Raw genomic sequence first — 14,052 nt, 5'->3', positions numbered from 1 at the left:
AGCTTCTATGAATATGAATCTGGTTTTGGCAAGAAATAATAATATTTTTTTTGCACTCTCCCTCTTTTTTTTCATAGATTTAGTACCTGCAGATTTGACAGCTGTTGTGTTATTTTTGTCAACATCTGATTCTTGTGGCTGAAGCTACACTGATTGAATTGTGCTTGTCTGAGCTCTGCTAGTTATGGTCACATTACAGCTGTCATTATTCCCACAACAGTTATCACAATATAAACCGTATTTCTGGTAACCATTTGCTGTTTTATTTAGCTCTTACCCTTGCAGTTTCTGATTTCTATATACTTAATCCTAGAACATTCTCTGTCCTCAAACTCCTTTCCCCTTTCTGCTTGTCCTCTGCTTCATGGCCCCATTCCCATACAGTTTTGCTGAAGCAGAAAGCCTGTGGGCCCAACAGTAAGGAGTTTTTCTCAGGACAAGGATGTCTGTTTACTCATATTAAAGTCTGAGCAAGACAAAAAGTAAGGAACTCATCTTTCGTGCCTCTTCGCCGCTGACAGTAAGAGTTCTACTTTCAGCTGACTGACTGACCTTTAATAATATCCTGGTAGCTTTGAAGGGGAAAAGGCATTCAACTTGGAAGCTGTAGTGCAACAGAGCTGGATTAAAATAATCTTTTTAATCTACACTTTAAATCAACAATATTTGTGGAGATTTCTTGCAAATGACAAAAAAAAAAAAAAAAGAAAAAGAAAAAATATCCATTACCCTATATTGTTTTCTTACATTTCTGCTAACATAATTATTTGTACAATTTCTCTGCATTGTGTACTCTTTATATATTGTGATTCTGAAACCCACTGCACGTCTCTAGCTATGAACCTTTATTTTAGGGATGCTTACTGAAGAAGAAACACTCCACAGAACCTTATCTTTCAAATAGGAAATCCCTTCCCTGCTGTACTAAGATGAATGACGATTTCCATCCCTGCTTATTTAGTACTTTGTTCATGGTTTTTGCCATAGATATGATAGTAGAAGTGCTTTGGTGTTATGATCACCTGTGACAACTCTAGGAAATTTATTTAACACCTGCTTAACCATCCCTAACATAATTCCTTTCTCTCTCTAGTAACTATCTTTTGATGTAAGAGTCTATTTAATCCCTTTGTATTATATTGCTTGGTTGTTTCTCCCCCATTCTTCATTATTTTAATGTAACTCGACATTCCTCTTCAAGATCAATGCAAACAAGCAACTGTTAATTATCTAAAGATTTGTCAGTAAAGAAGTCAACTTTCCTCAGTGTGTCTTCTTTATTTGTACAAGTAAAAACAGTACAAAATGAATAATGAATGGTAAATTTCAAACCTTGATGATTGTTTTTTGGTGAATATTAAGTGATAAAGTGAAATGTCCAGGTCGGATAGCACTGTTCCACTATCCAACCCTGTTCTCACTCTCCCCACATCATTACATTTATACCCAATCAAACCCCACCCAGCATAAACAATCCAATCTAAACACACTTCTAACAGCCAATACACTGCCTTATTACTAATACATCTCCCAAGAGCTCACAGTGCTCCACCTGCTTTCTCTCCATCTAGCACAGAAATCTGTTTTACTTTTATCATACCTATAGTCAGATACCCTACCAAATCAACCCACCACTTTTGCCTCCATCCATTATGAACCTCTATTACTCCTGTGACATGTTTCTTCATAACTCTACACCTGAATCTTCTTCTCCACTCTACAGCGTACTACTCTAAACTCTTATTGTTATAAACCACGACTGTCTTCTCTACACTGCAACTTATCTCTTACCCAGCAGGTCCCTTAAATAACTTGAGACACATCTATTTCCTAGCATCCATACAACAAATGCCTTAGTTTACAGATGAGACCATTCAAGAGGTAATGCCTTATTTATTAAGCAATCTCTACTGTACCTCTCTTCTCTAATCAACAGCCTTAGTTGAGGATTAAGACTATAAAACACTTGGCAGCAGAAAAGATACTTTCTACTACTCTAAATGGTAAATAAGATATCCTTGAAATACATTCCTGTTCACTAAACTCCCTGCTACACCTCTGTTCACTACACAATCACTACTACATATTCCTTAGCTAATCAGCAGCCTTACGTGAGGGATAAAGCCATGTTTGCTGTTCTAAATCTTGACGTAACAAGTACCCAAGATGGCGGCTGTGTTACCGTTTTCTTCTCTCTCTTTCCTTCTTATTTTATTCACTTTCATTCCCTTTCCAGCAGTACAGCATTTCATTTTCATCCTCAGTGAATCCTATAAAGTTAATACCTACATTACTTATGACTGGCCTACTACTGTTTTGTTCTGTCACACTAATAGATACTAGTTCACAATATTAAAACCAACCCCAAAAAGCAATAAACATAAAACGTGTCTCAAAATTTACCAAGAAATCTTTTGTCTTTAAGAATGCATGTTAAATAATATCACATGCAAAAGCAGCTACAAACACAAATGATCCCACTACAGAAATAACTTACCTTTTCAAACTTTTGGAAATATAAATTGCCCAGTTTGCCTAGCTCAGCTAAAACTAAAGCAAGCAGGAGATGCACATACTAACTGCTCTGCTACCAGTGAGTCATCTCAAGTAATCTTTAACAACTTGTAAAATAAATGCTTAAAATTGCTCTGCTGAAAACAAGATATAAGAAAAAAATGCACACAACTCAGATCCTGGACCTTAATGGAGTAATGTAATATAACAACATAACAGAAACCTGATGATTAAAAGCCAGCTTCTACCCCTTTTCCTTTATTCTTTAAGATACTCTCTTTATACAGACAACAGATCAGGAAGTAGAATGGAAGGAGTCTATATACTCTTTACAATGTAAAAACATAAGCGGCTTTAGAAATTGTAAAAATATTTATCTCAGTCAAACAAACAAAAATATGACCACCTCCAATTTGCTACGACTCTAACTATTATATGGAGTCATAAAAAAACTTTCTAACATGTACCCTGCAGACTGAAGAAAACTACAATACTCAATTTTGATGTGAATGCTTTAGGTCCTGAATGAACTCAGTTTAATAGGCTACTCAGTGCAATGGGACTAATACAGCTGGTTAATGAACCCACAAAATTCCACAAATGAAGCATGTGGTCCTCCTTGGTTACCCTAACTGTTAAAAACACACCCTATAGATGCTTAATGCATCAGTTGAAGCAAACAATACAACTGATCATTGTCTTGTATTATGTGGCTGGTCATTCAAAACTTAAAGAATCTGGCTTCAACTTATCTCACTGTGCACCTTATTAGAATTTAAGGAAGACAGGGAAAAACTCCCTTATTAGCCACAACAAAAAGTTGAGATCCCTCATCAAAACCTCTAAAGCCAGCTATGAAGGCAGTATTGCAGCAGACAACAAAAACTACCACAAAGTCTTCAGTAGTTATATCAAGAATCTACATGGCAATATCCAGGTTTCCTCTGAGTTACTACACAATGATACCTCCTATACTTAGCCAAGAGATATTGCCAACATACTGGCTGATGGATTCAATGCCAACTTTACCCCCCCCCCAAAGGACCAGCCACAATACAGGAAGAATGTCAGGCACCCAACATTACTGCAGCAAAGGTTAAAGCTGCATTGTCTAAGGCCAGTAATACAGCTTCCATGGGACCTGAGAATATCCCTAAATGTGTTCTACATGAACTACAAAGTGAACTGGCACCACATCTGTGTGCCTTGTTCAATCACAGCCTCACCTCAGACTTTGTTCCTACTGAATGGTGCAATGCTACAGTCATCCCTCTCCATAAAGGGAGAGCAACTACAGACCCTGGAAATTATTGCCCCATTAGCCTGATGAGTGTGATATGTAAGACTATACAGAACATTATCATGGACCTAATTAACAAGGGTATAGGGAATCTGCAAGCTCTACATCCCATGCGGTTTGGTTTTGTGAAAGATAGATCATGCTTGGTTAACCTGGTTGACTTCTTTGAGTCTGTCACCAGAGCTGTGGATGAGGGCAATGCAGTTCATACAGCCTACCTCGATCTGGCCAAGGCCTTTGATACCATTCCCCACTCAGGAATTATTGATAAGCTCACCAAACTAGGCATCAACCCCTATATCACTAGGGGGATGCAAATTGGCTAACATATAGAACCTGGGTGTGAAAGTAGCGGACTTTAAGTCAGACTGCTGACCAGTCACAAGTGGAGTCTCACAGGGATTGGTCCTGTGTCCTCTCCTGTTTGGCATCTACTTCTCAGAGGTCCAGGCCAACATGGAGGGACTCTGGCTGACCAAGTTCGCAGATGATTGCAAGCTGCTAGCCATTATTAACTCCCCAAGTGATGTAGACATCCTACAGAAAGGCCTCACTGAGACCAATGACTGGTGTCAAAATCACAGCCTTAAGATTAATGCCAAAAAATGTGTCATCATCCCCTTTGGGAAAAACTCAGTTCCCACTAATTACCACATCGATGGGAGCCCACTGAACACTGAAGGCGTTATAAGAGATCTGGGGACACAGATTGACAGTAACCTCTCCTTCAACCACCACATTGACACTGTGGTCAGAAAGTCCTTCTATGCAGCACATCTCATTACCAAGGGTTTTGCATCCAGGAAGAAAGAGGTTATTGTCTCTCTTTACTCTTCCCTCATTAGGTCAGTCATCGAGTATAATGCCCCATTTGGCATGTACCTCACTAGACACATGCAACAGCCGGAAAGGCCACAAAAGTACCCCACAAAGACAATCCTAGGCCTTAAACACATGTCCTACATGGACAGATTCAAAATACTCCAGATATTCTCTCTCTCGCATATCATCTACTAAGAGGTGATCTCTGCTTGACTTACAAAGCCATGTCTGACCCAGCTCTGTTAGAAATGCTATATCTAAAGAAATCCCAATCCTTCAGCACCACACACTCCAGAGACCTCAACCTCATTACCACAATCAACAGGACATGCTGGAGGGACAGGTTCATAACCCAGAGACTACCCATGCTCTGGAATAGACTTCCCATACATGTCAAGGAGAGCATGATGAGTGGATGGGAAATAGAAAGTTCACCATGGAGATCACTGCAGTGGCACTACTTGATAAAGGCACTGTGGACTAAGGTCGGGTGGCACGATGCAAAGGCACTTCTATGGGCTAAGCTTGTAAAGGCTCAAGGGCCATTAGCCTAGTACACACCTATGAACCTATGAATGGGTCAGAAGATCAATTAAAATAATAGACATGACTCCTTTTTTAATGAATAATATTGCAAAAATGCTCTTTTCAGTGTTTATTACTAAACTAATAGTGTATAACTTCTTTCCTGCAAGCAGGCTAAGACTAAGAGGTCAAAAATGTCCTTGGCTCACCTCTTACATTAAAGTAACACACTGTCAAACAAAGACTAGAAGCATGGGAGGCAAACCTTCTGAGTGACAACCTTCATTAAACATTTGCATTATTAATAAAGAAAAGTAGATTAGGGGTGGTTGGTTGGTATAATGGTTAAGGTGTTTACCTTACAGACACAAGGTACAGGGTTTGATTCTCACATGAGGTAATTGGCTAGGCTTAAAATGGCCCAGACAGGCAGTTAGCCTAGTACTAATCTATGAACCTAAATAAATGCAGCCAAGAAAACCTATTTAGAAATCAGGACCTTATCAAGGCATTTTGTCCTAGGCATCAGCAGAACAGCAATGTGGTATAATGCTGAAAACAACGTGAACTTGCTCAGTACTGATGAACCAAAAGGAAGGTCAATTAAACAGGAGATACCACACACTGGTTTATTATGAATTATACCATGATCCCCCCAAAACGTGCACGCTGATTGGCCAGCGTGCCCGTTGTAAATCGAGTTATACTAATGGAAAAAGGTCCGGTCGCCCGGACTTTTTTCCATTAGTATAACTCATTTTTTTAAAACACTGTTTCGCTATGTTAAATGGGTTTAACATAGCGAGACAGCTTTAAAATAAGCAACGGAGATCTCCGTTGCTTATTTTAAAGCTGTCTCGCATGTTAAACCCATTTAACATAGCGACAGTGTTTTAAAAACGGAGAAAGCAAGATCTCCGTTGCTTTTTTAGTGTCTCGCTATGTTAAATGAGTTTAACATAGCGAGACAGTTTTAAAATAAGCAACGGAGATGTCCGTTGCTTATTTTAAAACTGTCTCGCTATGTTATACTCATTTAACATAGCGAGACATAAAAAACGGAGATCTTGCTTTCTCCGTTGCTTTTGCCCACAGCTCTGATGTACTGGGCAGGCGCGCAGTACATCAGAACTGCCGCGGATGCCAGACATCTGCGGAAGGGCAGTAAACAGGCATTATACTATGCCATTATTTAAGAAAAGTAACAGTTTATTTTCTTAAATAATGTCATGGTATAATAGCAATAACCCACTTCTGGGTGTGGGTAATGCTAAATTCCACCGCGGTTGGCTTTATTTGCCCTCGGGACCAAACCACGCCAACCGTGGGTAAATTTAGCATTACCCACACCCAGGCGTGGGTTATTGCTATAATAAATCACACAACAAACTAGAATAATCTGAAGTTTATAATTATAAAAGCTTTTATCCCAACATAAATAAAAGAGGTTTAGTTTAGGGACTATTCATGAGGCTTGCGAGAATGAACTCTGACATTCTTATTAAGGAATTTTATGTTTTATCCAAAATGTTTCTCAATAGGGGCTACCCCAAAAGTATGATTAATGACACGCAGGCAGACATTTTAACTAGATTGCGTAATAAATATAGACCTCAGTTTGGTATTGTCCTGGACAGAAATGATGAATTCACAACTTATGAAATTAGAGATGGAGTTGAGCTTAACCACTGTCATCATTCCTTTGACAAGGCATTGGTTTTACAATATAGTATGGAGACTCAAGCAATTAAACAGATTATTAAAAACAATTTGAATATTTTTTAAACAAATGATGCTTTGTTCAAACTACTGGGGAACACAAGACAGTTTTGTGTATAAGATGGACAAAATCATGAAAAAAATATGAAGCTTCTATAAAGCATGTTAATTCACTCGGGTGAGTTTAGCATAATGGTTAAGGTCTTCACGTCATAGAAAAACAGATACAGGTTTGATTCTCATTTGGGGTTTTTGGCTACGCTTAAAATGGTCCTTCAGGGCAGTTAGCCTAGTATTCTGTTATGAACCTATGAGCCTTCTTGAAAGGCGGTATGAAATATGGCTTCTGTAATCAAGGCAGGTGTATATTGAAGGCAAAATCTGTATTTTTAGAGAAAGGAGTTTGCACATTGGGCAGTGAACAAGTGTTAACCTAAAAGAAGGTAATTGTGTTAGCACCTGAGTAGTCTATTAACCTGAGTGCTGCACATGCTTTGCCTTTTATGTAGGTAAAACCAATACGGTTTTAAGGAAATGCATTTATGAACTCTATTATGACATCTGGACAGCTAATAGTAACAATGTGCTTTATAAGCATTCCTTTTCATGTCATGGTTTAAAAGATATTGATTTTGGTATTGTTGATACAGTAGTCCCTGACTTGCGTGTTGGAGTTTGGGAGACTACCCTTGAATATAAAGAGCTCTTACGGCAGTTAAAGATGAATGAGGCTGTAGAACCAGATTTATATGAAGATATTTGAGTTATCTCCATGTTGCGTCTTTCGGCTTTTCCCGGTTAGGGGTCGCCACAGCAGAACTCCGGTCTGCTAATGATTGGTAGTTGATTTTTACGTGCCGAGTTACCAGCCCTGACACACAACCTTCAACGAAGGTACGCCCATTCATGCATGTCTCCATGCAGAAGACGCTGTAGCTGAGAATCTAACCTGACAGCGTCTTACTGTGAGGCGACAATGCTACCGCAGCACTCTCCATCCTTAAATTAAAAGCTGCCAAATTATGAATTAGGTCTCCTAAGATTTTTTACATTATAAAATATTTTTTTTTATGATTTTTTTTAGAGGAATAGATTACATTTATTTTTGTTAATTGGGTTTTAATATTATCTAAAATGTATTTAAATATATTTAAAATGTATTTAATATATATGTAAATGTATTTAATTTGGTGTTTATGTATATTTCTTTAGTATTTGCAGTTTGTTGTGGTCATGTGACCTTACATTATAATTTGATTGGTTGTCTGAACAAGAAACTATGTTCTGAACAAGTCCAATTGTTTAGATGGATGAAAGCAAATGTGAAACAATTCTAGTTTGTTGTGCGATTTGTTTTGTAATAAACCAGTGTGCTGTATCTCCTGTGTAATGCATTTTCCTTCTTATCAATGCTGAGTGTGTTCATGCTGTTTTCAGCATTTTACAGGTTAATAATGGTTGAAGTGCACGTCACCAGCCTTTCTTCTTTTTTTGATCACTGGAACAGTACATTGAATTGCAGGAAGCATACAAAGAAAAACCTAGCAACACAAGCAACTCACTTCTAAATAAGTTCCTATCTGTGGTCAGTACTACACAAAATATAACAGTAACACCAAACACATTACATACAAGGCACAACAATATTCCAAGTAATCAAACCACTCCACATTTTACTGCCAACCCATCTACCTCACGTTATGATACTACATATCAGCATTTCACTTCAGGAGAAATCATTGGCAAAGTAGTAATTAAACTTTAAAGTTGACAAAAAAAAAAAAAAAATCAAACATATGCATACCTACTCTTCTGCATTTTTAATAAAATTGCAGCTCTTCATCTAGAGAGTCCTTTTGCCCATATTTTTAACCTGTGAATCACTAGTAAGGCAAGTGAAACACTCTCCAATACTTCCATGATCAAAAAACTGAAAAAAAAAACTTTCACTTTTGTTGTATTTCAAACAACAACCTAAACAGAAAATGACTTAAAAACATATCTCTAAATAGATTAAATCAATACCCATGGACTTTTAACAAATGCCCAACATGGCATTACCGAAGGTTTCAGCATCATCTCTGTGGTTTACAAAGTAACTGATATAACTGATAATAATATGAGCAATAACCTTTATACAGAGTTTTAGATATGACTCAGGCCTTTGAAGCAGTAGACCATGTTCTGTTACTAAATGTAAATATTAACTTTGGGCCTGGTCTTATAAACTGGTTTGCAAACAATCAAAGCAGCAAAACATTTCAATTAATAATGGTAAATTCCACCTCAAAGCACAAACCATTTCTCTTCATGTGTCTGCCAGGTGTCAGTACTTCATATGTCCACCAGGTGTCAGTATTAGGCCTATCCTATGCCCATCTTTCTAAATAACTTCAACTTTTGTTTCTCAAACACTCAGTGAACCATCTCTCTGGGTAACATCCTGCTTCTTAACGTCAATGAATTCATACCAAGTCTGCAAAACAAACTCCAGAATTCCTTTTAGTGCACAAGACGCGATAAACCAACAATTAACTATAAGACAACAACCCAAATAATATTAGTAACTGAAGGATATAAAATGTATGGCACTGAAAGACCTACTTGGTAATATAGTCTACAGAAGGAATGAACAGAATTTCCTTAAATTTTCATGGAATCTGCCTTATCTTTGAGACACAAAAGTGAGAAAGCAGATGATAAGGTACTTCTCCAACTTAAAATGATGGCAAGCAAGAAAATCATTAGATAAAAAGGTATTACTACCTAAGCTAGAGTATGCCTTACATATCACCGTGTTAAACTCCTCAGTTAACACCATCCTACTTCCAATTGCAGTAAATAAACTACACAGATTTATTTGCCTGGCTAATTCAAGAACTCTTAATTGCTTACTATTCCAAAGGGTAAACTATCTACCAGTAACAGCAAGAGCAGTACAAATATTACCCACATTTCTATTTAGTCTAATAGGCAACACACTTACCCTCCCTAAGGGCATAAATAAGTGATTGTAAGATATGGCACAGAGGTATAAATCCTTTACTGTACCTCTAACAACCTGCATTTTGACTGGTGGCATGCTTGCTGGAGATTCTGGGCTAGAAAGTATGAAAAAGAGTGTTAGATTACTCATCTTGTGGGGAAGAAGTCTGCTTAGGCTCATTATGACAACAGCATTAAGAGCTCCATGCTGAAAGAGGTTTGCCACTTGGTCAGGAGTTCGCACATGTGCAGAAGTTAACATGCACCTCCCAAAGGCAGCTATTATGAATGTCACAAAGCTGCCACTTCCATAGATAATTAGGACACACTCCCTGTTAGCAGTATGATGCTGCATCAGTATCCTTGATCTCCTCACCATCCTGAACATACGTTTGGTTGAGGTAGCAATCTAAGGTTGGTCCAACAGACCCAGTAAGCAAAGATAGGAGCTAGTGGCAACTGATGGTCAAGTGCGAGGGTGAGAGAAATGATTGTAAGAATGACAACATATGAATTAAGGCATCACAATGAATGTACTATATGTCCTAAAAGACCAACGTTTGGTACTCCTGTAGTAGAAAAGGCTTTCTGAAAAGTTAACATAACATGTTAATAGAACTTGCCAGAGATTTGGATTGCATGGATAGGCTTAAAAAGGCTCTTGTGGTCATTAGCCTAGTAAACACCTACAAACCTACGAACCTATGTTGGAACAGTCTACTAAGATCTGGAAGCAGCAGACACTGACAGCTTTTCAAACTTTGCTGAAAACTATCTATTCAAGGAGTATAAATGAAAATGTTTGGAGCAGCAAGTTAGAATCTTTGTACTTTTTAGAGGTTATAAAATGGAATTTGGTTGAAGTGGGATTGATTGAATAAATATGATTGAATCCCTTTAGTCCACTACTAAATACAAACTAACAAATAACACAGAATTTCAGTGCCAAGAAAAACATGCACCCCCAAAAAACATTGAAGTCCAGCCTGTGTCACCCAGACCTTAAATTAACATAAAACATCAGCAAGTCCTGATGACGTCTTATGTAATTTTAAGAGATAAAAGCACCTAATCTGGAAATACATGTCTGGATTACTGAAGATGGTCTTCAAACTCTTTTTTTTTTTTTGTTAACCACTAAATCTGCAAAAAAAAAAAAAAAATGATTTTCTCCCCTGCAGGATCTGTTTTATGGATATCAAGTTTTGTGATTTCGCAAAATGAGTTTGATATTTTGCATTCAGTGTTTGTGTTATTTGATATTTATGAATATAATCCCTTGATGCATCACATCCAACAAGGCAAGATGGTAAATATTTACCAAAATATATATTTTTATCTAATGAGTAGTCATCTTGCGACTTAATGTGAATGAAATCTATAAATAAAATCATTTGTTACCCTATATTGTTATTCTTACATTTCTACTAACATCATACTTTGTAAAATTTTTCTGTAGTATGTACTCTTTCTATACAGTGGTTCTGAAAATCATTGCTAACATTTTTATTTCTGCATATTGTAACTCGGACAGCTATTGTTTTTTTCTTTTTTTTTTTTTTGCTTTTTGAGCTCAGTTTGTGGCTAAAAAGAACTTGGGGGCAGTCTACTTACACAGTTAACTAATAATTGAATAAATAAATAAATAAATAAATAAATACATAGACTTAAAAGTCAAATTCATATCTAAGGCAGCAAAATGATTTTGCTAAGTACATTGTCAATACTTAGGATTGTATCAGCTCCCCAGTTATCAACAGTCCAGGAGGACATGTTAAATTGAAAAGGCAGCCTAAAATAAAGCTTTTAAATATGAATCAGGTAAAAAATATCTACTACTGAAATGGCAAAATAAAAAGATAACAGTTTTTATTATTATATAACAATGTGTATAATAAAGTTAAGTGAATTGTCACATTTCTAAAAATGTGATATAGAAAATATTGTATAGGAGTAATAAAAAGTAATGTATTTTTAGATTCTTATGTCTATAGTAAATATGTTTATTAATAATTATAAACAAACCATTCATTATTTATACATTTTTCTAATCAGTTTGCAGCAAAACATTTTACATTTTAAAGTCTTTACACAAAACACAGACACTGAGTATTAAGATTTTCTTTTTTTATTTATCATTTGTTGAGTGGGCTAGTTCCACTAGACTAGGAGCTTCTCTTTGGGAGAGCCCTGAAGTGATATTTATACTACTAGTGGAAATTTGTCCAGCACCAGGGAACTTCCCCTACTCTTTTCAATCAGTACTGTGGGATATTTTACATCCACCTGACCTACCACCAGCACAGACAGTTAAGGCCTTGATTTAACATCACATCTGAAGATCAACACACTCAAGACTACAGCACTGCCCTTTCAATTCTGCACTGTAACATCAGCAATCCAGTCACCTGGAGTGGGAAGGGAACCCCCAGCCTGCTGGTCTTCTAGCAGCAAAGGTGAGTATATTACCTGTTGAGCCACTGGCATCGTTATAATGTAAATGCCTGTTATTTTATGACAATGACTTCTCCAGTGTTTGTACTCTTTGTTTATAACATGGCTCTCCCTTTAAAAGAGACTTCCAATCCACTTTTGATTTCTCCATTTCATACACATTCACTGTAGTACTATACAGCCATAATCATGTTTTTCATGTACTTACATAGTTATATTGTATTATAGTCCCTTCATTAATTGTTCGCACTTGGGGAGCTCTGATCCTCATGCCTCCTTGAATTACTTGGTTTTGTATAAACTTCAGATGATAATGTACCCTACCACCTTCCCAAATAATATTTATAAATGAAATAATCAGCATTATCTGTTTAGACTCTGGCATACAATTCACCTTTCCACCCGTATCTAGATTATTATTTAAGCATAGTGAGTTCAGCAGTTCCTGTTAATTTTCTCTGTTGTACCATCCAACAGATCCTACATTTAGTCCTCATAAAATAGAGGTCAGTATGACAGCATCCTCTTGTTCACCAGAAATAAATGGGGTTAGTTACTTGATTATAAACTTTAGCATATGTAAGGTGCGTCGTTTGTAAAGCAGTCACTAAACATTCTGTGATGGTTCCTAGAATCATAAACTTCAGTAGCAGTCTCAAGGTAAGCAACCTATTTTTGCCTGTACAATAGGTATTTTCAAAGTGAACCAAACAACATTAATGTCTAGTGAAATGTTGGTTGACAATGTAAATATGTACAAATGTTGTTTCTGAGCAGTTTAAGTCAGTTATTGCAAATAGGTGCAATAACAAATTGTATATCTGCTGACCAGAAACTGATTCTCACAGTTTATATCTACATACTGTATGACTCTAAGGAATTTGTGTAATAACACAAAAACTTTCAGGTAATCTGCAAAGTGAAACATCAATATTTAATTGTTTTTTTCATGATTAATAATGACTAAAATACAAATTAAACTGTATAGAGCAATTGCAGGTTTTCTTTTAACTTAATTGATTTGCATATGACAGTTTAATACCGTATTACACATATTGAATGTAACAGCAACATTTTAAAATATCACATATTAGAAGTTAATCCACATAAAACATTTCTCACCTTTGAGAATGCATAAAGGAATCAAAAGGAAGAGGAGGCTGAATGCATAATCCCAGTACTGCATGTTGTGATCTGCGGCTGTATTACAAGATAGTTGAATTCTAACAAAAAGTATATAATGAAGGATGTGTCATGCTAAACATGTCACCACTTACTGAGAAAAGGGATGGACAAACAGAAATAGAGGAAGGACTTTAATCATTCTTAAAGTAGCAATGCTGCTTGTGACTTACAATACACAGATAAAACTATCACATTGCTACTGTTTCTGCTGGGGTCACACTATTATTTGCATGTTGAAGTGGAGATTCACTCAAATTTGACATGGCTGGGGCAGTAAATGTGCTTCTCCTGAGCTAGAGTGGACAGAGTTAGCAATAATTATTAAGGGTTATGTTGTATGCAGTAGAAGGTTTTACCCTGCACAGACAACTGTCATGAAGCAGTAGTTTTTGCTCAGTTTACATAAGTTTTCCTGAAATGTTGTGATCACATTTCGTACTTCTAAACAGGAAAACTGTTCAGGTGAGACTGACAAACTGAGGAACTCTTTACTGAACTGATAATGTGGCCATTTTGTGTGGCAAAACTCCCTTCAATATCCTTCACAC

General features: G+C 36.7%; 1 protein-coding gene across 1 annotated transcript in view; it reads right to left on the bottom strand.

Annotated features, from left to right (window-relative positions):
* Nucleotides 1-13,562, bottom strand: part of LOC122810807 (tyrosine-protein phosphatase non-receptor type substrate 1-like) — an 868,043-nt gene extending 854,481 nt beyond the window's left edge. The window contains exon 1 of the mRNA XM_044082367.1: nt 13,442-13,562. Within this exon, the coding sequence (XP_043938302.1) occupies nt 13,442-13,505 (64 nt within the window). The 5' untranslated portion in view covers nt 13,506-13,562. The remainder of the gene's footprint in view (nt 1-13,441) is intronic.
* Nucleotides 13,563-14,052: the final 490 nt, after the last annotated feature.

The sequence above is a fragment of the Protopterus annectens genome, chromosome 9.part0, assembly GCF_019279795.1.
Source record: "Protopterus annectens isolate FY-2018-M chromosome 9.part0, PAN1.0, whole genome shotgun sequence".
In the NCBI taxonomy this organism is placed as follows: domain Eukaryota; kingdom Metazoa; phylum Chordata; order Ceratodontiformes; family Protopteridae; genus Protopterus; species Protopterus annectens.
This window is presented reverse-complemented; position numbering and strand designations above follow the sequence as displayed.